This window comes from Nerophis ophidion, linkage group LG11 (genome assembly GCF_033978795.1).
Source record: "Nerophis ophidion isolate RoL-2023_Sa linkage group LG11, RoL_Noph_v1.0, whole genome shotgun sequence".
NCBI classification, from domain to species: Eukaryota; Metazoa; Chordata; class Actinopteri; order Syngnathiformes; family Syngnathidae; genus Nerophis; species Nerophis ophidion.
Window position 1 is genome coordinate 50,415,627 of NC_084621.1, and position 26,351 is coordinate 50,441,977.

At 39.3% G+C, this 26,351-nt stretch overlaps 1 protein-coding gene across 1 annotated transcript in view; it reads left to right on the top strand.

Moving 5' to 3' along the window:
• The first annotated feature begins 12,921 nt into the window (after positions 1-12,921).
• Positions 12,922-26,351, top strand: part of ice1 (KIAA0947-like (H. sapiens)) — a 30,305-nt gene continuing 16,875 nt past the window's right edge. Inside the window, exons 1-6 of the mRNA XM_061916198.1 lie at positions 12,922-13,169; positions 13,292-13,350; positions 19,187-19,298; positions 20,873-20,949; positions 21,027-21,064; positions 21,140-21,222. Coding sequence (XP_061772182.1) covers positions 13,080-13,169; positions 13,292-13,350; positions 19,187-19,298; positions 20,873-20,949; positions 21,027-21,064; positions 21,140-21,222 — 459 coding nt within the window. The 5' untranslated portion in view covers positions 12,922-13,079. The remainder of the gene's footprint in view (positions 13,170-13,291; positions 13,351-19,186; positions 19,299-20,872; positions 20,950-21,026; positions 21,065-21,139; positions 21,223-26,351) is intronic.

The following is a 26,351-nucleotide window of genomic DNA, read 5'->3' on the forward strand; positions in this document are numbered from 1 at the left end:
TTACTATCTTTGACTGCATCTGTTTGAAAAGAGTTTTAAGCTTTTTTTCGCCCGAAAGCTACACCCAGGAGGTTTACTTAAAGTTACAGAGTTATCTTTTTATCAGGATGCACCCACAGCACCTTTGGTTGTGTGAAACCAACTGATGAACGATAAGGAAACCAAAACCAGATCATTTCCAGACCGTTACAACGAATAACAATAACCAATATGTACTCTATGAAGATGTACAAAACCCAAAACCAGTGAAATTGGCACATTGTGTAATTCATAAATAAAAACAAAATACAATGATTTGCAAATCCTTTGCAACTTATATTCAATTGAATAGACTGCAAAGACAAGATATTTAATGTTCGAACTGTAAAACTTAATTTTTTGTTTGCAAATAATCATTTACTTAGAATTTTATGGCAACAAGGGGTGTTTTTACCAGTGTGTTACATGGCCTTTCCTTTTAACAACACTCAGTAAATGTTTGGGGATTGAGGAGAGCAATTTTTGGAGCTTTTCAAGTGGGATTATTTCCCATTTTTGCTTGATGTACAGCTTTAGTTGTTCAACAGTCAGGCGTCTCCGTTGTCGTATTTTAGGCTTCATAATGAGCCATACATTTTCAATGGGAGACAGGTCTGGACTACAGGCGGGCAGTCTAGTACCCACACTCTTTTAGAACAAAGCCACACTGTTGTAACACAAGGCTCGGCATTGTTTTGCTGAAATAAGAAGGGGCGTCCATGATAACGTTGTTTGGATGGCAACATGTTGCTCCAAAACTTGTATGTACCTATCAGCATTAATGGTGCCTTCACAGATGTGTAAGTTACCCATGCCTTGGGCACTAATACACCCCCATACCATCACAGATGCGACTTTTGAGCTTTGTGGCTATAGCATTCCGGATGTTTTTTTTCCTGTCAGCATCGCAAGGCACAACAAAGCCAACGACAAACAGGTGATACGCTTTTATTATTATTGGCTAATTTCATCTGATGATTTTTCATTATTGTGACGTCATCATTTCCATTATTTCTCGATATTGTGCGTCCCTAACCTCACTACCAGACAACAAATAATTATTTTACAACATAAACATACTAGGCCAGGAGTGGGCTTTACAGCCTCTTTGCTATGGCTCCCTCTGCAGACACTTTTTAACACAGGCGTGTTGGAAATGTGCATTGATTTTAAGAGTGGTATAATTCCCAACTGCCTGTACGGCTATGAACCTATACAAGCTGAGTTCTGACTCGTGATTGGATGAATGCAAAGTAAAAAGTAGGGCCAGTGTCAGCGTTTTCATCATGCGAGCGCTGCCAAGAGCTAACTCAGAATACACTTGAATCCAAATCATTTGCATAACGGGAAACATTTCAACAAATGACCTAGTAAATTCAGAAAAAAATTAATCGAGCAATCTATCGATTAGTTTGTTGGAATAATCAAGTAATCGAATATAAAAAAAACACACACTTTACAATCAAATGTGTACTTTAGGAAAAATTATAGAAAATGTTCCGCTTGACATTATCTTCATTTTTTTCTAATAAACGCACATCTTCAACATGGAAATTGCACTTTTGACATGTGTACATTAGTAAACACAGTTCACACATCACTGTGAACTGTATGCCTGTGCTGAGTGCCCTTCCCTGAGTACAGTATGTGCCGATATACCCATTGAATGACTTTGATTTATAAGTATCTTCTTGCCTTTACTCCATCCTGTTTAAGCTCTCTCCTGCATACATCCTATGTTCTAGTAGTGAAATGTATCACTTGGTTCCCACGAGTTCAGACCGATTTTGGAAAACGGGATTTCATTCAGTATATTCAGTATTTTTGAAAGTATAGTCACTTAAAAATAATATGTTCTGTAAAATCACTAATGGTCAAATAAGTTAAAGCCGGTGGTGTTTTCTTCATATTGTCTGCTTTGAAAAATGTAATCATCCGCAAGTTGCAAATGTGTCCTTTAAAAAAAATGTATTTCCTTGTACATCTTTATTTTTTTTTTAAATGTAGCATTAAACTCGATGTGGTGGTGGTGGTATGGTATGATTTGTTTATAATTAAAAACTGTGTTAACTTATGTTGAAAATGTATCTGAAATACCAAAATTCCCAATCTAAAAAGACAAAACATGAGAAACATGACTTACAAAACTGTAATAAAATAGCATTTTGTGGCAATGTACTGTAAATAGCAGCACAATGAATTCCTAAAATTCTAAAGAAAACAAGTGGTACAAAAAATAATAATAAAAGTGCTCATTTTAACACATTAACAATAGATGTTCCTGCTTTGTTGTGAGTTGTGAAAATGTTGCAGTACATGAAATTGTCATCTGAAAAGTGCAGACATTTGTATGTGGTAATGAGGCACAGCTAGAGAAAAGCTAACTTTTGTCGGAGGAAAATGTAGAAGCCAGATGCACTTATTTTGCATCAGGTGCAGTAGAGGACGCAGAAGTGCGTAAGACAATTTGTACACAAGGCAATTCAAAGTGATTTACAGACAATTAAAAGAAGGAAAGATAATTCAAATTGAAATCAGAAAATACAATCATCATAAAAACAATCATGATTAATTAAAATCAATTAAATGCAGCAGTAAAATACTTTCAGTTGTCATATGCACAAGTAAATAAAATGTTTTCCAGTCTGGATTTGATCATCTGCGATGTGGTGGCGGCTTGTCCAGGGTGTACCCCCCCTTCTGCCTGATAGTAGCTGAGATAGGCACCAGCGCCCCCCGCGACTCCAAAAGGAATAAGCGGTAGAAAAGGGATGGATGGATGGATGGATTTGATCATTGCCAACATTGAGGCCTGTCTCACATCTTCAGGAGGACTATTCCAGATTTTAATAGCATAAAACTGAAACACAGTTTCACCATGTTTGGTCCTAACTCTGGGCATCAGCAAGAGACCACTTCCTGAGGCTCTTAGAGCTCGAGATGGTTTGTATGGCTCTAACATGTCAGAGATGTACTTCGGTACAAGAATAATAATTTATTTTTGTTTCTGTGGGCCAAAGACAATGGTTTATGTTTTGTTAGAGTTTAGCTGAAGACAATTGTTACGCATTCACACACTGATCTGTTCGTCAATGACACTTATATCTGAGTGTCATCTGCATAGTTATGACAGGACACATTGAAGCTGCGCATTAGCTGTTTTAGTGGCAGCGAACAACAGTGGTCCCACATTCGAGCCCTGAGGAACCCCGCAGGTCAGAAACACAGGTACCAGTTTCAACAAAGTATGTCCTGTGATCGACATAGGACTTGAACCAGTTAAGCACAAAACCAGATATTCCCAACTAGTTTTCTAACCGCTGTATTAAAATAGTATGGTCAACTGTGTCAAAGGCAGCGCTCAGGTCCAGCAGAACCAAGACTGAGACTTTCCCTGCATGTGTTCAGGCGGATATCATTTGTCACCTTGCTCAGAGTTATTTAAAGCTGTGGTGGGGCCTAAAGCCTGATAGGTAAGTATCAAAACACACTGTTAAACAGGAAAAAGTCACTAAGCAGTTGGGGTACATTTTTTTCTAGGAGTTTTTAAAAAAATGTCAGGTTTTATATGGGCTGATTCTGTACTGTGGCATCAAGTCTACTTTTCTGTAGGAGGGACTTATTGACAGCAGTTTTTAAAGCCTTTGGAAATGCTATCCATCCAACCATTTTCTACCGTTTGGGGTGGCGGGGGTGATGGAGCCTATCTCAGATGCATTCGGGTGGAAAGAGGTGTACACCCTGGACAATTCGCCACCTCATCGCAGGGCCAACACAGATAGACAGACAACATTCACACTCACATTCGCACACTAGGGCCAATTTAGTGTTGCCAATCAACCTATCCCCAGGTGCATGTCTGTGGAGGTGGGAGGAAGCCGGAGTGCCCGTAGGGAACCCATGCAGTCACGGGTAGGACATGCAAACTCCACACAGAAAGATCCTGAGCCCGGGATTGAACCCAGGACTACTCAAGACCTTCATATTGTGAGGTACATGCACTAACCCCTTTTCCACCGTGCTGCCTTTGGAAATGTTGAGATGTTAACTAGATGAGCGAATTGTGATACTTTACTGCTCAGCACAGCCTTCTGGAAATCGAGTGGATAACAAATCAAGGCAGAACGTTGATTGACTCAGACTGGATGATTTCTTCAACTGTTTTGTCAGGAGTGAAATGTGGCAGCTTAGAAAAGCTGGCTGCAGAGTAGCTGTTTTGTTTGCCAGGAGTTATTGCATTTTTAATAAATTGAACATTATCATGAAATAATATTGCAACATCTTTGCACTTTGATGTAGAAATTAGTTTTACTGGAAGTGAAATTGAAGACACAAGGGTTGTTATTACAGTTTGTGAAGATTTCAGAAATATAATTTTCCCTTGTTCTACGCAAAGTCTGGTTCAACACATTTGTTTTTTCTTTGTAAATCAAATAATAAGCTTGGAGCTTTGATTTGTGCCATTTCCGTTCGGCTCTGCAGTGCCAGCGTCTTTATTTCACCATGGCACCTCTTGCATATTTTTTTATCATTTTCACCCAGACAGGACTAATGGTGTCCAAAACATTTACAACACTTGATGTACAGTGTATGAGTTCAACACATTATCAGCAATAGCATACAGTATGGGGAGCTTTCAAACCTAATTATTTCCACAAACTGAGTCCATGTGCTATCATTTATGCGTCTTCCCCTAACTGCTGGTTTGGCTCTAATAGACAAGTTGAAGAAGACAAAGAAATTATCTGATAAAGCAACATCGATAAAATTCACATTTGAAATAGCAAGACCCTTAGTAATGATCAAATCAAGAGTGTGGCTTCTGCTGTGGGTGGGCTCGTGTACTTGCTGAGTTAGATCAAACATTTCAAGGACAACACTGAGTTCTTTAGCATGCCTGTCAGTGGCTACATGCTACATCTACAAGCACATTTAAGTCCCCTGTGATGATCAAACAATTAAAACTCAGCGCACACAACTGAAAGTAATTCTATAGAATCATTAATAAATGAATTTGAATTATGTGGTGGTTTGTGGATAGTGATATAAATTACGGATGCTTGTTTAATCTCCATTTTGAATGACACATGCTCTAATGATGGAGAAAGCCCAAATGATAATTTGTGGGTGCGGATATTTTTCGTGAATACACCCCTAGACCCTCTGGTTTTGTCGTGTCTCCAACAAATAGTTAAAGCAATTGGGCTAGTTTCAACCAGAACTGCATTCGCTGTGTTTATGAGGAGACATGTCTCAGTTAAAATCCAGATTGTAAGAGGAAATAGAATCCATTCATCCATCCATCCATCCATCCATCCATGTTCTTCTGCTTATCCATGGTCAGCAGCAGCCTAGGCAAAGAAGCCCAGTCTTTCCTTTCCCCAGCCACTTTGTCCAGCTCCTTCCGGGTGAACCCGAGGAATTCCCAGGCCAGCCGGGGGACATAGACTTCCCAAGGTGTCCTGGGTGTTCCCCGTGGCCTCCTACCGGTCGGACGTGCCCTATACACCTCCCTAGGGAGGCGTTCGGGTGGCATCCTGACCAGATGTCCGGACCACCTGATCTGACTCCTCTCAATGTGGAGGAGCAGCGGCTTCACTTTGAGCTCCTCCGGATGACAGAGCTTTTCACCTTATCTCTAAGAGAGAGACCCGCCACACTGCAGAAGAAACTCATTTCGGCTGCTTGTACCAATTATCTTGTCCTTTCGGTCATAACCCAAAGCTCATGACCATAGGTGAGGATGGGAACGTAGATCGACCGGTAAATTGAGAGTTTTGTCTTCCGGCTCAGCTCCTTCTTCACCACAACGTATCGGTACAACGTCCGCATTACTGAAGACACCGCACCTATCAGCCTTATGATCTCACGATCCACTCTTCCTTCACTCGTGAACAAGACTCCAAGGTACATGAACTCCTCCACAAGGGGAAAGATCTCTTCCCCAACTCGGACATGGCATTCCCCCCTTTTCCGGGCTAGAACCATGGACTGCGACTTGGAGGTGCTGATTCTCATCCCAGTCGCTTCACAAAATTTACATCCATCCATTTTCCCACCGCTTATTTCCTTCGGGGTTGCGGGGGGCGCTGGTGCCTATCCCAGCTACAATCGGGCCAACACAGATGGACAGACAACATTCACTCAGGCCAATTTAGTGTTGCTAATGAACCTATCCCCAGGTGCATGTCTTTGGAAGTGGGAGTAAGCCGGAGTACCCGGAGGGAACCCACGCAGTCACGGGGAGAACATGCAAACTCCACACAGAAAGATCCCGAGCCCGGGATTGAACCCAGGACTACTCAGGACCTTCATATTGTGAGACAGACGCACTAACCCCTCTTCCACCGTGCTGCCCACTTCTCAAAATTACTAATTAAAAATATTGCCTAAAGATCTGACATTGATTACTGTTTGTTTGAGATTAACTAGAGTTGTCCTAGACATTGTGTTCTTCAAAGGAATGTGACTTAAATTTCTCTGATGAGAAAATCTAACTGTCTCTTAACTAATCTATGTGCTCATTGTTTTAGAAGAGAGAACTTACTTATTGAGCCTCTGCTTGCCCTTAGGAACCTAGACAACAGCATTGAAGCTGTTGGGAATAACAGTTACTGGGGCAACTTTGGTTCATTATAAATGCAGACGAGGAAGAGGGGCACAATATTAATTTGATGACAGAATCCTTGATTGCGCCATGTCCAAATTAAGGGGATTCATTTTAATCCCTTATTTCACCAAGCCTTCAAAATGGTCAGGAAGTCTCATGGGTGACGGTGGAGAGTACAAAGACAGTGAAAACTCTCTGGAGGGTGTAGATGCAGCAGGTGGGGTCCAGGTTTGTGGTGAGGGCTGTAATGAAGGTAATGATGATGGAGGAGTTGAGCATCAGAACCCTGTATTCAGTATGCAGGAGATGCTGCTGTGGTTACTGAGTACTTTGCTGGGTTCTGAGGTGGCAGCGCAGGATTCCACCAAGGCCAATTCTGATGCCTCAGAGCATGGAGGAGGTTATCCGTCAGTCGTCTCACTTCACCTATGTTCAGGTGTGGACCTTTCTCTTGAAACAGATCTCTTTGCCAGAAGTTCAGCTGAAGCAGCCTGCTGAATTTTTTTATCTTCCTGTTGATATTTGAGAGGTTCACTGATAAATGTAGATATTTCCACTTTAGCAACACTCAAATTGTGTATTAAAGTATTTATTTAGGATTTCAGACTGTTGGTTGCTGACGTCCACGGCACCCATTTATCCACAATCAGCTGTTTGATCCCTTTCGTGTTTAGCCAATACCTCAGGTATTTTTTATTTCTCAAGATGGCGCCGCTGTAGTGGCTGCCCTTGGCAGGAACTCTGAGGTTTCTGGTGTTTCCCTCTTGTTTTCATAAGGGTTTTTTTGTTGTTGTACTTAGTGAAAAAAGTTTGACAACTACTGGTTTAAACTCAACTTAGTGAGCAACCACAACTCTCGTTGACCATTAGCTTGTTAGTTCTTATCATCGCCTGTCAATAATGGCAGTTATACTTTGTTGATATATGGAACTGATAGTGTTACAACACTCACTTTTATTTGCAATATTGATCCAAAATGAAATAAATTATTTGCCAAAGTGTCAAAGATTCATATACATACACAGGACAATTATGCCAATTAGACAGTGGTGTGCCGTCAGGGCTAGCGAGGCCTTCTCTGCTGGCCTAAGGTTACCAAAAAAAACCTATCATAATTAAAGATATAATTATGTTTTAAATTACTTTCCCTAAATATCTAAAAGTATTCATATTCTTTTCATGTCGTATTATGCTTTTTCCAGTGCTGTTGTTTTTAGTTTTAGTTTGTATCCAATCAGAATTCAGCTAGCTTATGATGCCATGCTGTACCAAGTCTGCCAGGGCCTTCAGATATCAACAATGCTGGCGTCCGTGCACTGTAAGTGAACGGGGACAAACAGTTGATAGATAATTGCAATAGCCAATCAGATCACGAGTTGTCGTCAGTAAGGCCTTCTAGCTGGCCTAAGGTTGAACGTGACATTTACGCATCCTGTGATTGGATCCTCGCTGGGACTGTTAGCGGATGAATTTGAGAACACATAGAGTTGAGAGACAGTTGCGATGGCCGATCACATCACAGCTCAGCTGTTCTGGCGATGAAATGGGCAAACGCCTGCCATTTCCACTCCAATAAGCCGACGACGAGGTGTACCACTGGCTTATACGGCTTCGAAAAGGTTCTATAAATTGTGAGATCAAACATTTTATTTTTTCACTTTTGATATGTTTTTTTGCAATTTTTATTTTGGCAGTACCACATAAGATATATTTTAATAGCTGATACATTTTAATTGTTTTTCAAATACTCCAGAAAATAACCCGTTTTGTACACTGTTTATGTGTTTCAATGCGCAGGAGTGTGAAAATGTGTTCTTGTATAGTATTTCTCCAGGAATGGTCATGTGGTAATCATTGAAGTCGGACATCACTGAAGGCCATACTTGCCAAGCCCTACCGATTTTCCTGGGAGACTCACAAATTTCAGTGCCCCTCCTGAAAATCTCCCGGGGCAACCATTCACCCGAATTTCTCCCGATTTCCACCCAGACAACAATATTGGGGGCATGCCTTAAAGGTACTGCTTTTAGCGTCCTCTCTTACCTGAAGAGGAGACTATTATATATGTCTCTGTTATCCATAGGTTTATCTATAACCCATAAAGTAGGCAGGCAAGGAGCTATTTCTCAGCGTGTGTTAATTCCAGCCGGCACGTTAATACACTGACACACAACGAAAAAGAGAGACATGGCGACGACGAGTAAGTGAAAGAAGTACGCTTGCAAGTTCCAAAATGATCGGAATAAATAATTTCAGTTCATCCAGGTCAGCTTGAAGGGGAAGCGGTATGCTGCCTGCAAATTTTGTAGATCAGACTTCTCCATTGAACACGGTGGCCGAATAAATATACTCATTCATGAACGGAATATTTATGTGTGTGTGTATATATATACATATATATATATATACAGTGGGGCAAAAAAGTATTTAGTCAAGTCAGTCAAGTCAAGTCAGCTTTATTTGTCAATTTCTTTACATGTAAAGACATACAAAATGAATCAAATTTTTGTTTCACACTCTCCCATGCGTAGACAAAAAGAAAAGCAAACACAAACAGTAAAGTGCAACATAAATATGTCTACCTACTAAAGTGACAATATATATAATTTCTGTTGTTTTTTAAATAGGATATGGCTGTAAACAATGAGTGTTTCATCAGTAGTGCAAATAATTATGATATAGCCACCGATTGTGCAAGTTCTCCCACTTAAAATGATGACAGAGGTCTGTAATTTTCATCATAGGTACACTTCAACTGTGAAAGACAGAATGTGAAAAAAAATCCAGGAATTCACATTGTAGGAATTTTAAATAATTTATTTGTAAATTATGGTGGAAGATAAGTATTTGGTCAACCATTCAAAGCTCTCACTGATGGAAAGAGGTTTTGGCTCAAAATCTCACGATACACGGCTCCGTTCATTCTTTCCTTAACACGGATCAATCGTCCTGTCCCGTTAGCAGAAAAACAGACCCGAAGCATGATGTTTCCACCCCCATGCTTCACAGTAGGTATGGTCTTCTTGGGATGCAAGTCAGTATTCTTCTTCCTCCAAACACGACAAGTTGAGTTTATACCAAAAAGTTCTATTTTGGTTTCATCTGACCACATGACATTCCCCAAATCCTCTGCTGTATCATCCATGTATCCATTTTAGTATAAACTCAACTCGTCGTGTTTGGAGGAAGAAGAATACTGAGTTGCATCCCAAGAACACCATAACTACTGTCAAGCATGGGGGTGGAAACATCAAGCTTTGGGGCTGTTTTTCTGCTAAGGGGACAGGACGATTGATCCGTGTTGAGGAAAGAAAGAATGGGGCCATGTATCGTGAGATTTTAAGCCAAAACCTCCTTCCATCAATGAGAGCTTTGAATGGTTGACCAAACACTTATTTTCCACCATAATTTACAAATAAATTATTTAAAATTCCTACAATGTAAATTCCTGATTTTTTTTTCAAATTGTGTCTCTCACAGTTGAAGTGTACCTATGATGAAAATTACAGACCTCTGTCATCATTTTAAGTGGGAGAACTTGCACATTCGGTGGCTGACTAAATACTTTTTTGCCCCAATGTATACTGTATATGTATAAGAAATACATGAAAATATGTACACCCCTGCTGCAAGATAACGACATCATTTACACAGACTACTAGCAACTTATAGATATCTGATTGCTGGTTTGGTAACTATGGGCTCGTCAAATTTGATCTGTCCGAGAGGGGAGCTTGAGCCCTCTCACGGCAGCATATGTTGATGTCAAGGTACTTTTAATATACAAAATATTTATTTCTTTGATTGATTGATTGATTGATTGATACTTTTATTAGTAGATTGCACAGTTCAGTAAATATTCCGTACAATTGACCACTAAATGGTAACACCCAAATAAGTTTTTCAAGTTGTTTAAGTTGGGGTCCACGTCAATTCATGGTTTTATGCATTTTCTGTATTATTCTAGGCCTTACTTTTACTCACATAGTCAAGATCCCAAGCAAAGCTAAAATGAGGTCCAAATATTACAGTCATCAACATATTATGACACTCTGTATGAAAAAAAAAGATTAAATTGATCATATGAAACGGAGACGAGCACTGTGCTTGTTCTATAATGTGTACAACAGCACCATCTGCTGGTGTTATCAACACACGCGGAGACGAACATGAATGAATTAAACAGTGTATAATTTTCCATCCATCCATTTTCTACCGCTTATTCCCTTTCGGGGTCGCGGGGGGCGCTGGCACCTATCTCAGCTAATGTATTAATTGAAAACGTGTTTTTTTAATATTTATTTATTTATGGCAAAGGTGTTTTCAGCATGCCACTGTGAATTGTTCCTGTTTGCCGATGACTCGGCCCTGCTAGTATCCGGCAAGGACAAGTCACAGGTGGAACAAATCCTCAGTGCTGAACTCATTAATGTTTGCACCTGGCTCGCTGACAACGAGCTAGCCATACACTTTGGTAAAACGGAATCCATCCTATTTGGGTCCCATATCAACCTTAAGAAAGTCAGTGACTTCAATATAAAAGTGGGTGACATTGTTATCACCAGGAGAGATGAGATCACCTACCTAGGTTCCATTCTCGAGGCTAATCTTTCCTGTGATAAAATGGCCACCAGGTGATCAAAAAGGTCAACCAAAGAACGAGATTCCTCTACAGAATCTCCTCTCTGGTCAACAAAAGCACAAAGATTCTAGCGGGAACTCTCATTCAACACTTTTTCGATTACGCTTGCGCCTCCTGGTACCCCAGCACCTCCAAAACCCTCAAATCTAGACTCCAAACATCCCAGAACAAGCTAGTCCGGGTACTTTTAGACCTCCACCCCATATCACACCTCACTCCAACCCACTTCTCCAAAGTGGGCTGGCTCATAGTTGCTTCATCAGAGAAATGGACAGTGAAATGGTGTTGGTCTTATTTAGTAGGATATGTACAGCGAGTAGAGAATATAGTGAGTTCAGATAGCATAAGAACAACTATATACATTAGAAGTACATTTGATTATTTACATTGGGTTATTTATAATCCGGGGAGATAGGATGTGAATGGAGGAGAGTATTAGTAAAAGGTTGCAGTTGCCTGGAGGTGTTGTTTTAGAGCGGTTTTGAAGGAGGATAGAGATGTGTTTATTTTTACACCTGTTGGGAGTGCATTCCACATTGATGTGGCATAGAAAGAGAATGAGTTAAGACCTTTGTTAGATCGGAATCTGGGTTTAACGTGGTTTGTGGAGCTCCCCCCTGGTCATGTACTTCGGTATCAGGAAGGTGTAGCGGATTTTATAGACTAAGCTCATTGCAAGTTGTTTTACTCTGTCCTCTGTAACAGGTGTAAAAATAATTGCATCTCTATCCTCCTTCAAAACTTCTCTAAAACAACACCTCCAGGCAACTTCAACCCTTTACTAATACCCTCCTCCATTCACATCACATCTCCCCGGAAAATAAATAACCTAATATAAATAATCAAATGTACTTCTAATGTATTTACTTGTTCTTATGCTATCTGAACTCACTATGTTCTCTGCTCGCTGTACATATCCTACTAAATAAGACCTACACTATTTCAATGTCCATTTCTCTGATGATGCAATTGTTGATGACTGAAGTACTGATATCAACCAAAGCTCCTCATCCCACCCCCCGGATTGAAAATAATCTAAATAATTCAACGTATATACTATGATGATTAACCTGTGTGCTGACTGTATTATGCTGATAGTATATATTTGTACCATGAATTGATTAACATGGACCCCGACTTAAACAAGTTAAAAAACTTATTCGGGTGTTACCATTTAGTGGTCAATTGTACGGAATATGTACTGAACTGTGCAATCTACTAATGAAAGTATCAATCAATCAAAAGGAAAGCAGCGGTCAGGAAAACGACACATGCTTAACACCAGGGAGCGCTGTTGAAATGTGTTTTATATTATTTTACATATATATGCCTTAAGAAACATTTTTGTATTTCGACTGAATCGTGTGTACTTTAGTATCTATAGATACATTGATTATTTGTAAAGAAGTCTGACGATTAAAAAAAAACAAAAAACATTTTGAAAGGCAGATTTAATGTGTAGTTGTCTGTCATGAATGCCTGAACAAAAGTATTTGTTGAGTGAAATACACGTACAAAAACAATGGTTGAAATACAACACATTGAAGATAAATAAAATATAAGCTATTGAATAGTGTGTATTTGCATCATAAATGGAGTATTGAATACTTAAGCTGTATGATTTTAAGAAGACGGCATTCCCGGGAGTTTCTTTGTACGGGTCCTGACTTGGGTCCTTTGTAAGCGTGGTAGTAACGAAAGTGTGTGTTTGTTTTGAACCTGGACGGGCGGTCAAGCTCGCTAAACATTGTCTCTGCCCTTTGTGGAGCACCGTATGAGTCGTAATATTGCTGTTAGTTTTTTATAACCATGATGCCAGGAGACAGCCATTCCAAAACTTTGGCAATTGCCGCGGTTGCAGCGTCTGAAAACTGCCAAAACTGCTCCGTTTTGCACCAGGTAACCCCTCCTAGTTTTATACAGGCATGGTATTTTCCTTTATTCTTCTCTGTTATCGGTCTGTTTAAAATGATTAACATTTGCAATGGCTGTTTGTTAATATATGTTATTTTGTTATACAGAATTTGACAGACTATGTGTCGTCATTGCTGGCACTCAAACAGAAGATCACAGTTTCAGAGTGAGTATTGACCAATGAAACTTAGCACGTGTACGTTGTTTATAGAACAATGCTTAGTCTTTGTGAAGTGCAGTAAATCGGTTGACTGCATACTTGCTAACCTTGAGTACCCCCGATATTCGGAAGATTGGCAGCAGCGGGGGTCTATATATTTTCAAGTATTTCTTATACAAACCCGTTTCCATATGAGTTGGGAAATTGTGTTAGATGTAAATATAAACGGAATACTATGATTTGCAAATCATTTTCAACCCATATTCCAGGGGTCAGGAACCTTTTTGGCTTAGAGAGTCATGAAAGCCAAATATTTTAAAATGTATTTCTGTGAGAGCCGTATAATATTTTTAACACTGAATGCAACTGTCAGGTTCAAACACTGATTACATTTATTAAACAGACAAGAAGCAAGGAATTAAACAGACTGGATTCAATTTAGCTCAATGAGTAGAAACGCGTAGACCTGCACCCTTGTACGGTGTCGTCCCACGCTCTGACAAGAGAATTCTATGGCTCCTCTTTTATTTGGACTTTCCCTGATTACAACAACTAAATGCGTGCATCTCTTATTCTTTTTAATAATATTGTTATTTTGAAGGAAACTAATAATAGATCAAATACTTTTGACCATTAATGCGACTTCTTCAACAGGTGCGATAGAAACGGATGGATGGATTAAAATGCATGAGAATGTTTTATATTTTTTAACACTGTGATTACCAGCAGAATATTAATTACTTATCGTGTTAAGCAACGTCAGCTAAGAGCCAGATGCGGTCTGCAAAAGAGCCACATCTGGCTCGAGAGCCATAGGTTCCCTACCCCTGCCATATTCAGTTGAATATGCTACAAAGACAACATATTTGATGTTCAAACTGATAAACATTTTTTTGTTTGCAAATAATAATTAACTTTAGAATTTGATGCCAACAACACGTGACAAAGAAGTTGGGAAAGATAGCATTAGTACTGATAAAGTTGAGGAATGCTCATCAAACACTTATTTGGAACATACCACAGGTGTGCCGGCTATTTGGGAACAGGTGGGTGCCAGGATTGGGTATAAAAGCAGCTTCCATGAAATGCTAAGTAATTCACAAACAGGGATGGGGCGAGGGTCACCACTTTGTAAGCAAATTGTCGAATAGCTTTAGAACAACATTTCTCAACAAGCTATTGCAAGGACTTTAGGGATTTTACCATCTACGGTTCGTAAAATCATCAAAAGGTTCAGAAAATCTGGAGAAATCACTGCATATAAGCGATGATATTACGGGCCTTTGACTCCACGTGGTACTGCATCAAAAACCGACATCAGTGTTTCAAGGATATCACCACATGGGCTCAGGAACACTTCATAAAACCACTGTCAGTAACTACAGTTGGTCTCTACATCTGTTAGTGCAAGTTAAAACTCTACGATGCAAAGAAAACCCCATTTATCAACAATACCCAGAAACACCGCCGGCTTCGCTGGGCCCGAGATAATCTATGATGGACTGATGCAAAGTGGAAAAGTGTTCTTTGGTCTGACGAGTCCACATTTCAAATTATATTTGGAAACTGTGGACGTGGTGTCCTGCGTAACAAAGAGGAAAATAACCATCCGGATTGTTATAGATGCAAAGTTTGAAAGCCAGCATCTGTGGTGGTGTGGGGGTGTATTAGTGCCCAAGGCAAGGGTAATTTACACATCTGTGAAGGCATCATTAATGCTGAATGGTCCATACAGGTTTTGGAGCAACATATGTTGTCATCCAAGCAACGTTATCATGGACGCCTCTGTTTATTTCAGCAAGACAATGCCAAACCCCGTGTTACAACAGCGTGGCTTCGTAGTAAAAGAGTTCAGGTACTTTCCTGGCCGACCTGCAGTCCAGACCTGTCTCCCATCAAAAATGTGTGGCGCATTATGAAGCGTAAAATACAACAGCGGAGACCCCGGACTGTTGAACGACTGAAGCTCTACATAAAACAGGAAGGGGAAAGAATTCCACTTTCAAAGCTTCAACAATTAGTTTTCTTAGTTCCCAAATGATTATTGAGTGTTGTTAAAAGAAAAGGTGATGTAACAGTGGTGAACATGCCCTTTCCCAACAACGTTGGCACATGTTGCTGCCATGAAATTCAAAGTTAATTATTATTTGCAAAAAAAAATAAAGTTTGAGTTTGAACATCAAATATCTTGTCTTTGTAGTGCATTTAATTGAATATGGGTTGAAAAAGATTTGCAAATCATTGTATTCCGTTTAGGGCTGGGCGATATATACGATATATCGCAGGTTTGTCTCTGTGCGATATAGAAAATGACTATATCGTAATATTCGATTATATGTTCTCACACCGTTGCTTTAAGCTGAGTGCATTACATTACTGGCACTTCTCACTCCTTCTCGTCTGTCCTTCTCACGGAGACGGAAAACAAGCCTGCCTTCTTACATACGTCACATACTCTCGCGAGTCTAGTGTCATAGCTCTCGCCGATCAGAGAAATAGCAGCATGGCTAACATTAGCTGAGGCAGGTCGTACAAGCAGTGGGGAGCGGAGCTTGTTACATTACAAGAGAGAAATGGTCCGAAACTTATCACAAATGGAGGTAGAACAATAAATGCCCAACATAAAGAGCAGGGGGTCCATCATCTGGTGGTGGTTTGGCTTCAAGTGGGAAGATATTCAGCAGACAACAGCAATATTTGGTTCAATGAATATACTCTGATGATTAGTGTGATGACTGTATAATGCTGATAGTATATATTTGTACCATGAATTGGTTAATGTGTACCCCGACTTAAACAAGTTGAAAAACTTATTTGGGTGTTACCATTTAGTGCTCAATTGTACGGAATATGTACTGTGCAATCTACTAACAAAAGTATCAATCAATCAATGCAAAGTATGCAGCAGAAGTGTTACCAAAAAAAGGTAGCAACACCATTAATATGTCCTTTCATTTAAAAAGTCACCCGTGACAGAATGAAGGGTATTTAATGAATACAGTTTTGGTCAATTGACTTAGTTGTGATTTCCCTCTCTGCATGAAAGTTTAAAATGAGCATGTATTAATGCAGTATGAAGAAGAATGTTTCAATGTAGACACATAGAATCATCATACTGCTGTGATTATATGTATCAAGTGTTCATTCAAGGCCAAGGCAAAATATCGTAATATATATCGTATATCGCAATATGGCGTAAACATATCACTCAGCCCTAATTCCGTTTATATTTACATCTAACACAATTTCCCAACTCATATGGAAACAGGGTTTGTATATCCATCCATTTCCTACTGCTTGTCCCTTTTGGGGTCAGGGGGTCGCTGGAGCCTATCTCAGATGCATTCGGGCGGAAGGCGGTGTACACCCTGGACAAGTCGCCACCTCATCTCAGGGCCAACACAGATAGACAGACAACATTCACACTCACATTCACACACTAGGGACCATTTAGTGTTGCCAATCAACTCATCCCCGGGTGCATGTCTTTGGAGGTGGGAGGAAGCCAGAGTACCCGGAGGGAACCCACGCAGTCACAGGGAGAACATGCAAACTCCACACAAAAAGATCCCGAGCCCAGGATTGAACTCAGGACTACTCAGAACCTTCGTATTGTGAGGCAGATGCACTAACCCCTTTTTCCACCATGCTGCCCTTCTTATATACAGTCGGGCAAAAAAGTATTTAGGCAGCCACCGATTGTGCAAGTTCTCCCACTTAAAAGGATGACAGAGGTCTGTAATTTTCATCATAGGTACACTCTAACTGTGAGAGACAGAATGTGAAAAAAAATCCAGGAATTCACATTGTAGGAATTTCAAAGAATTTATTTGTAAATTATGGTGGAAAATAAGTATGTGGTCACTTCAAACAAGGAAGATCTCTGGCTCTCACAGACCTGTAACTACTTTAAGAAGCTCTTCAGTCCTCCACTCGTTACCTGTATTAATAGAACCTGTTTGAACTCATTTTCTGTATAAAAGACACCTGTCCACAGCCTCAAACAGTCAGACTCCAAACTCCACTTTGGCCAAGACCAAAGAGCTGTCGAAGGACACCAGGAAAAGAATTGTAGACCTGCACCAGACTGGGAAGAGTGAATCTACAATAGGCAAGCAGCTTGGTGTGAAAAAATAAACTGTGGGTCACTGAAATTAAGGAGTTTCCCAGGAAAATCGGGAGGGTTGGCAAGTATGGCACTTGACTGTTGTGAATTAATTTCAGCAACGTTGGAATTATTCATTATAAATACAAAAAAACACATCTAGTGCACTATAAACTTTTTATTTAGGGTTTATAATATTATGACCACCCCATAGACATAAAATACACACACCATGTCCAAGTTGGGAAGGAGATCTTGCCCCAAGTGGACGAGATAAAGTCTTGTTCACGAGTGAGGGAAAAGTGGATCGTGGCGGATTGGTGCGGCGTCTTCAGTAATGCTGACGTTGTATCGATCCGTTGTAGTGAAGAAGGAGCTGAGCCGGAAGGCAAAGCGCTCAATTTACCGGTCGATCTACGTTCCCATCCTCACCTATGTTCATGAACTTTGGGTTATGATCGAAAGGACAAGATGACGGGTACAAGCGGCCAAAATTAGTTTCCTCCGCCTGGTGGCGGGGCTCTCCCTTAGATATAGGCTGAGAAGCTCTATCATCTGGGAGGAGTTCAAAGTAAAGATGCTGCTCGTCAGCATCGAGAGGAGCCAGATGAGGTGGTTCGGGCAACTGGTCAGGATGCCACCCAAACGCCTCCCTATTGAGGTGTTTAGGGCATGTCTGACAGCCAGGAGGCAACGGGAAAGACCCAGGACACCTTGGGAAGACTATGTCTCCCGCCTGGCCTGGGAACGCCTGGGGATCCCCCGGGAGGAGCTGGACGAAATGGCTGGGAGGAGGAAAGTCTGGGGTTCCCTGCTTAGGCTGCTGCCCCCGCGACCCGACCTCGGATAAGCGGTTGAAAATGGATGGATGGATGGTGTTCACCTTTACACTTGTTTATTCTAGTGTATTCATGTTGTCATTAGCCACAATATCATCTATTTGCCATTTCTATTGTAGTGTAGGTATTTTTTTATTTTATTTTAACAATTTGTATGCTCAAATGCTTAATTTAAACCAAAAATACACAAAAATTTTTGTTTTTTTCACCCCAAATGAATCTGTGACATAGAAAACTGTAACCTTTGAAGCGCAGTATGGCACAGGAATGAACACATGTGTTTCTCCCAAGTTTGCTGTCCCATTATGCTGCTTGGGTGCGGTCGCTCGATAACGTCATCTAATTTCCTAAATTTGACAGGCACTTGTAATAACAGGCGTCAAGTAAGATAACTCTTAAAGCGTCACAAACTTATATCAGCAATGACTTCTGCACCGATGGAAAGCGACTGATCATAACATTTAAAAAAAGTTTCCAAGTAAAAGGCTTCAAAATAACAGGCATGTGATAGTATCAAATATTTTAATGAAAAGTGAAATACATCAATTGTGAGCTGCTACTAAAAAATTAATATATTGTAAACACTGAACACAAAACAAACTGATATGTTTTTTTAGACTAATATTCCCGCCCATCAATCCGTTTTCCATTGCTTGTCCCTTTTGGTGATCGCGCGGCGGCTGGAGCAATTTCCAGCTGCACTTGGGCGGAAGACGGGCTACACTCCGGATAAGCCGCCACCTCATCGCTGGGACCACACAGCCAGGACAAACATTCACACACTCGGGCCAATTTTAGTGTTTTCAATCAGCCTCTCCCCAGGTGCATGTCTTTGGAGGTGGGAGAATGCTTGTTTATTAATTGTTTATCAATTGTACGTTTGGCATTTCTGCTTCAGTGACACCATTCGGCTGAAAGAACAACTTGAGGAGCTTCAAATCCAATGTGTTACTTTGGAGAAAAAGACAAAAGATTATGAATCTTTGAAAGCTGAGTTGGAAGGACACAAGGTATGTGCTTTGCAGAATCTTTTAATATTCCCTTAGCTGTTTATTTAATATGGAGCCAGAACGCTGACCGTAAGATTTGGCATTGGAAAAACGAATTTGACATTTTCTGAAAAAGTTGTAATGCCACAGGAACACGCATTGGGATTATAAAATGTTGAATTAAACAAAAAAATCAGACATTAAAAAACATGTTTTTTGGATCATAAAATGTTTTCCTTGAAAATAAACAAATGTTTTTAAGTGCCACAGGTTTTTATTTTCAACTTAGTGTTTCCTCGGTAGTATTTGCCCAAAGTAATAGTATCGAATCTGTGTTGCCGATAATAACCTGAATATTACTCTGAAAATCAGTGGTATCGCACATCACAAAGAGGTGTTTAAAAATATCTACAGTTTAATTAGCTTCATAATAATTTAGTGTTTTAGTTGTATATAACTAAACTATCTGTACGTAATAAATGTGTTTTTTATAAGCTCCCCATTTCAAGCACATGTCAGTATGATGCAGTGTCATCTGTTGTACATGTGCACCGTATTTTTCGAAGTACAAGTCGCACCTGCCGAAAATGCGTAATAAAGACGGAAAAAAAAACCTATATAAGTCGCACTGGAGTATAAGTCGCATTTTGGGGGGAAATTTAGAATAGACATTTGAAAAGGCAATTTAAAATAAAGAATAGTGAACAACAGGCTGAATAAGTGTACGTTATATGACGCATTAATAACCAACTGAGAAGGTGCCTGGTATGTTAACCTAACTTATTTTGGTAAGAGTCATTCAAATAACTATAACATATAGAACATGCTATACATTTACCAAACAATCTGTCACTCCTAATTGCTAAATCCCATGAAATCTTATACGTCTAGTCCGGGGGTATGGAACCTATGGCTCTTGAGCCAGATGTGGCTCTTTTGATGACTGCACCTGGCTCTCAGATAAATCTTAGCTGACATTGCTTAACACGATAAGTAATGAATAATTCTGCTGGTAGTCACAGTGTCAAAAATAATGTTCTAAATATAAAACATTCTCATGCATTTTAATCCATCCATCTGGTTTCTACCGCACCTGTTCAAGAAGTCGCATTAATGGTAAGAAGTATTTTATTTATTGTTGGTTCGCTTCAGAATAACAGTAATTAAAAAGAATAAGAGACTTATTTTATTATACTCTAAAAATGTTGATTTTACTTAAAAATGCACGCAATTAGTTGTGTTCAGTCTTAAAAAAATATTATATGGCTCTCACGGAAGTACTTTTTAAAATATTTGGCTTGTATGGCTCTCTCAGCCAAAAAGGTTCCCGACCCCTGGTCTAGTCTCTTACGTGAATGAGCTAAATAATATTATTTGATATTTTACGGTAGTGTGTTAATAATTTCACACATACGTAGTAGCTCCTTAGTATAAGTCGCACCTCTGGTCAAACTATGAAAAAAACTGCGCCTTATAGTCCGAAAATAACGGTAATTATATGGGTAGTGAGTATGCGTGTAATGTGTATTTAAGCAAAATATTGTATTTTAAAATGCATTGCTTGACATTTAATATTCTAACTTGGCTTAAAACAGAGGATTCTTCAAGACTATGAACAAATCTCGAAGGAAGTGGAGATGTTGAAGCAAGAAAACAAAAATACATTGTCTGAGTAAGTAGTAGTAACAATATGCTTCATTTGGTCAAAGTCTTCGTCATAATTACATCAATATATGTCCTATCCCTCAGGAATCAAAACCTTGGTAACCAGCTAAAGGATGCAAAAGGTAATTGGTAACAATACTCTGAAAAACAAATTTCAATCTGATAATTTGTAAATATTATTTTTTTCAAATGTTCAGAGCTCCTTGAAACTCAATCTCTTGAGCATGCACTACTTAAGAGGGAAAATTCTTCGCTAGAAAACAATCTACTGAATGCACAAGTAAGTCATATGGGTGTATATGTCTATATACGTGTTTGTGTGTATGTTATGTAAAGTCATGGTCAATAATTGGCACTCCTGCATTTCTGTCAGATAATGCACCACTTCTCCCAGAAAATTGTTGAAATTACAAATGCTTTGGTATTCACATGTTTATTTCTTTTGTTTGCATTGGAACAACACATACAAAAAAAGCCAAATCTGATATTATTTTACACAGAATCTAAAAAATGGACTGAACAAAATTATTGGCACCTTTTCAAAATTGTAAGAAATAGTTAAATTTTAATTAAACTCACCTGTCACAAGTAACAGGTGCTGGCAATGTAGAAATCACACTTGCATCCAGTTAAAATGGAGAAAAGTTGTTTCAACCTTTGTGTTGTGTGTACCACACTTAGAATGGAGAAAAGAAACAAGAACAAATAACTCTCAGAAGATCGTAGAACCAAGATTGTGTAAACGCATGGAAAATATCAAGGCTACAAGTCCATCTCCAGAGATCTAAATGTTCCTGTATCTACTGTGCGCAATGTCATCAAGAAGTTTAAAGGCCATGGCACTGTAGCTAACCTCCCTGGATGCGGACAGAAGAGCTAAATTGATGAAAGACTGCAACAAAGGATTATTAGAATTGTGGATATACAACCACGATCCACTTCCAAACAAATTCAAGCTGACCTGCACACACAAGGTACAAGTTATGTTTGGTCCAAGTCGCTCTCCCTCCCCCAACGTTGACCTCGGCACTCTGACCCCGTATCTCAGCGACTGTGTCACAAACCTGGGGGTAAAGTTCGACTCAGATTTTAAATTCGAAAAACAAATCAGCAGCGTCGTTCTAAAAAGCTATTATCTATAACGCCAAATAGCGAAAGTGAAACCGCTTCTATCAGGACATGATCTCGAGAAATTAATCCACACCTTTATCTCGAATCGTTTAGACCAGTGATTCTCAAATGGGGGTACTTGAAGGTATGCCAAGAGGTACGTGAGATTTTTTTGAAATATTCTAAAAAATACCAACAATTCAAAAATCCTTTATAAATATATTAATTGAATACTACTTCAACAGAAAATGAATGTAAGTTCATAAACTGTGAAAAGAATGCAACAATGCAATATTCAGTGTTGACAGCTAGATTTTTTTTGTGGACATCTTCCATAAATATTGATGTTAAAGATTTCTTTTTTTTGTGAAGAAATGTTTAGAATTAAGTTCATGAATCCAGATGGATCTCTATTACAATCCCCAAAGAGGGCACTTTAAGTTGATGATTACTTCTATGCGTCGAAATCATTATTTATAATTGAATCACTTGTTTATTTTTCAACAAGTTTTTAGTTATTTTTATATATTTTTTCCCTAATAGTTCAAGACAAACCACTAGAAATGAGCAATATTTTTGCACTGTTATACAATTTAATAAATCAGAAACTGATGACATAGTGCTGTATTTTACTTCTTTATCTCTTTTTTTCAACCAAAAATGCTTTGCTCTGATTAGGGGGTACTTGAATTAAAAAAAAATTCACAGGGGGTACATCACTGAAAAAAGGTTGAGAACCACTGGTTTAGACTACTGCAAAGGAATCAATAAAGTACTATCTATCTATCTATCTATCTATCTATCTATCTAATGCCCTGTATGTAGGCATTAGCCATGCCTCCCTCGCCTGCCTGCAGCTCATGCAGAACTCTGCTGCTCATCTGCTAACACAGACCCGCAGACGTGAACACAGCACCCCTATATTAGCGTCTCTTCACTGGTTCCCTGTGTGTTACCGAATAAATTTTAAACTCCTATTTGTTTTTAAATGTCTAAACAACCTCGCGCCAACATATCTCTCCAAACTCCTTCAGCCTTACTGCCACACCCAATCCCTAAGATCAGCCGATCAGCTGCTACTGACGGTCCCTGACAAAAGGCTGAAGCTTAGAGGTGGCAGAGCTTTCGCCGCTGCTGCTCCCAAGCTCTGGAACGACCTACCTCTGAGTGTTAGACAAGCCTCCTCCCTTCCTGTTTTTAAATCTCTCTTAAAAACATACTTTTGTTCCTTGGCTTTTAACACTGAGTGATATCCATCCTGCAATGTCGCCCCATTATACACCTGCTGTGAACCTGTTTTTATGTTTTATTTATTTATTTTTTATCATGTTCTGTTTGTGTTGTGTTGTTTGCTCGGTTCTCGTATTATCTTTTAACCTGCCCATTGTAAATTTTAAATGTGTTTTATAAATCAAGTTGATTTGATTTGATTTGATTTACAACACTGTCAGCTCGCACTATCCGTCGCCATCTCAATGAAAAGGGACGCTACGGTAGGGGACCCAGGAGGACCCCGCTGCTGACATAGAGACATTAAAAAGCAAGACTGGAGTTTGCAAAAACTTACCTAAAGAAGCCAAAATCATTTGGGGAGAACGTCCTGTGGACAGAGGAGCTTTTTGGTAAAGCACATTATCCCACTGTTTACAGGAAAAAAAATTAGGCCTTCAAAGAAAAGAACACCTTACCTGCAGTCAAACATGGTAGAGGTTCATTGATGTTTTGGGGTTGCTTTACTGCTTCTGGTACCGGATGCCTTGATTGTGTGCATGGCGTCATGAAATCTGAGGACTACCAAAAAGGGCTGGGCGATATGGCCTATTTTTTAATATCTCGATATTTTTAGGCCATATCTCGATACACGATATATATCTCGAAATTTTGCCTTAGCCTTGAATTAACACTTGATACATATAATCACAGCAGTATGATGATCCTATGTGTCTACATTAAAACATTTTTCTTCACACTGCATTAATATATGCTAATTTTAAACTTTCATGCTGAGAGGGAAATCACAACTAAGTCAATTGACCAAACTGTATTAATTAAACAGTTATTAGCAGGTGACTTTTTCAAATGATGCTACATATTAGCAGTAATGCTACTTGTGGTAACAACGCTTGTGCCCCACACTTGACAAATAAGTTGTCTATTCGACATCTTCCCGTTTGAAGCCGAACCACCGCCAGACGATGGACCGCCTGCTGTTTTTTTGGGAATTAATTATTCCTTCATTTGTTACCAGCTCTGTACCTTCTTTCTCTTGTATTACCACTCCGCTAGCATCACAGCTAACGTTACCCATGCTGCTACGTCTCTGCTCCGCTAGGGCGTATACGTATGTGACGTATGACGTGACGGTATGTGACGTATGTAAGAGTGTGCTTGTCTGTAAGAAAGAAACACGAGAAGGAGTGGTAAGAGCCTCTAGTGTAATGCCTGCAGCTAAAAGCAACTGCGTGAGAATGTATACTCAAATATCACGATATAGCCATTTTCTATATCGCACAGAGACAAACCCGCGATATATCGCGTATATCGATATATCGCCCAGACCTACTACCAAATAATTTTGGGGCATAATGTAGGGCCCCGTGTTAGAAAGCTGGGTGTCCGTCAGAGGTCATGTGTCTTCCAGCAGGACAACGACCCAAAGCATACTTCAAAAAGCACACAAAAATGGCTTAAAAGCACTGACGAGTTCTGAAGTGGCCATCGATGAGTCCAGATCTAAATCCTATTGAATATCTGTGGCGAGATCTAAAAAGAGCAGTTGGGAGAAGGCACCCTTCAAATCTGAGACCTGAAGCAGTTTGTAAAAATAGAGTGGTCCAAAATTCCAGTAACAAGGTGTAAGAAACACATTAATGGTTATAGGAAGCTATTGATTTCAGTTATTTTTTTCCAAATTAAATTGAGGGTGCAAATAATTTTGTCCAGTCCATGTCTGGAGTTATCTCTAAAATAATATTAGATATTGCTTTTATTTCTATTTATTTATTTGTTTGTTCCAATGCAAACAAAAGAAATAAACATGTGAATACCAAAGCATTTGCAATTTCAACAATTGTCTGTCATTCAGTTAGATTTCAGTGAATATCGGTCAAAAAATGAATATCGTTATATGGTAAGTATATTTTCACCGGGGGAAAAAAAAAAAAAAAAAAAATATATATATATATATATATATTTCAGCCCCTATATATATACAAACGGAATACAATGATTTGCAAATAATTTTCAATCCATATTCAGTTGAATATGCTACAAAGACAACATATTTGATGTTCAAACTGATGAACATAATTTTTTTTGCAAATAATCATTAACTTTAGAATTTGATGGCAGCAACACTTGACAAAGACGTTGGGAAAGGTGGCAATAAATACTGATAAAGTTGAGGAGTGCTCATCAAAAACTTTTTGGAACATCCCACAGGTGTCCAGGCTAATTGGGAACAGGTAGGTGCCATGATTGGGTATAAAAACAGTTTCCCAAAAAATGTGTGTGTATATATATATATATATATATATATATATATATATATATATATATATATATATACAGTGAGAGTAAAAAGTATTTGATCCCTTGCTGATTTTGTTAGTTTGCCCACTAATAAAGACATGATCATTCTATAGTTTTAATGGTAGATGTATTTAAACATGGTGAGATAGAATATCAAAAAGAAAATCCAGAAACTTACTTTAAGGAATATATTTTAATTGATTTGTATTTCATTGAGGGGAAAAAAGTATTTTATCCTCTAGTGTGCATTAGGATTTCTGGCTTTCACAGAGCAGTTAGACACTCCCAATCAACTTGGGAATTCAAGACTGAATTGAAGACACCTGTTCTAACTAATCACCTCTATAAAAGACACCTGATCAGAGACTCAGACAGATTCCAAGCTCTCCAACATGGGTAAGACAAAATAACTCTCTCAGGACCTCAGAGACAGGATTGTTGACCTGCACAAATCTGGAATGGGCTACAAAAACATTAGCAAGATGCTAAGAATCAAAGTAACAACCATTGGTGCAACTGTTAGAAAATTTTAAAAGTATAACATGACCATCAACAGACCTCGATCTGGTGCTCCACAGAAGATTTCACCTCGTGGGGTTGCAATGATCATGAGAACTGTGAGAAATCGTCCTGCAACCACTCAGCAGGAGTTAGTGAATGACTTCAAGGCAGCTGGGACCACAGTCACCAGGAGAACAGTTGGCAACACTTTGCGACGGAATGGGTTAAAATCCTGCAGTGCCCGAAAGGTACCCCTGCTTAAGAAGG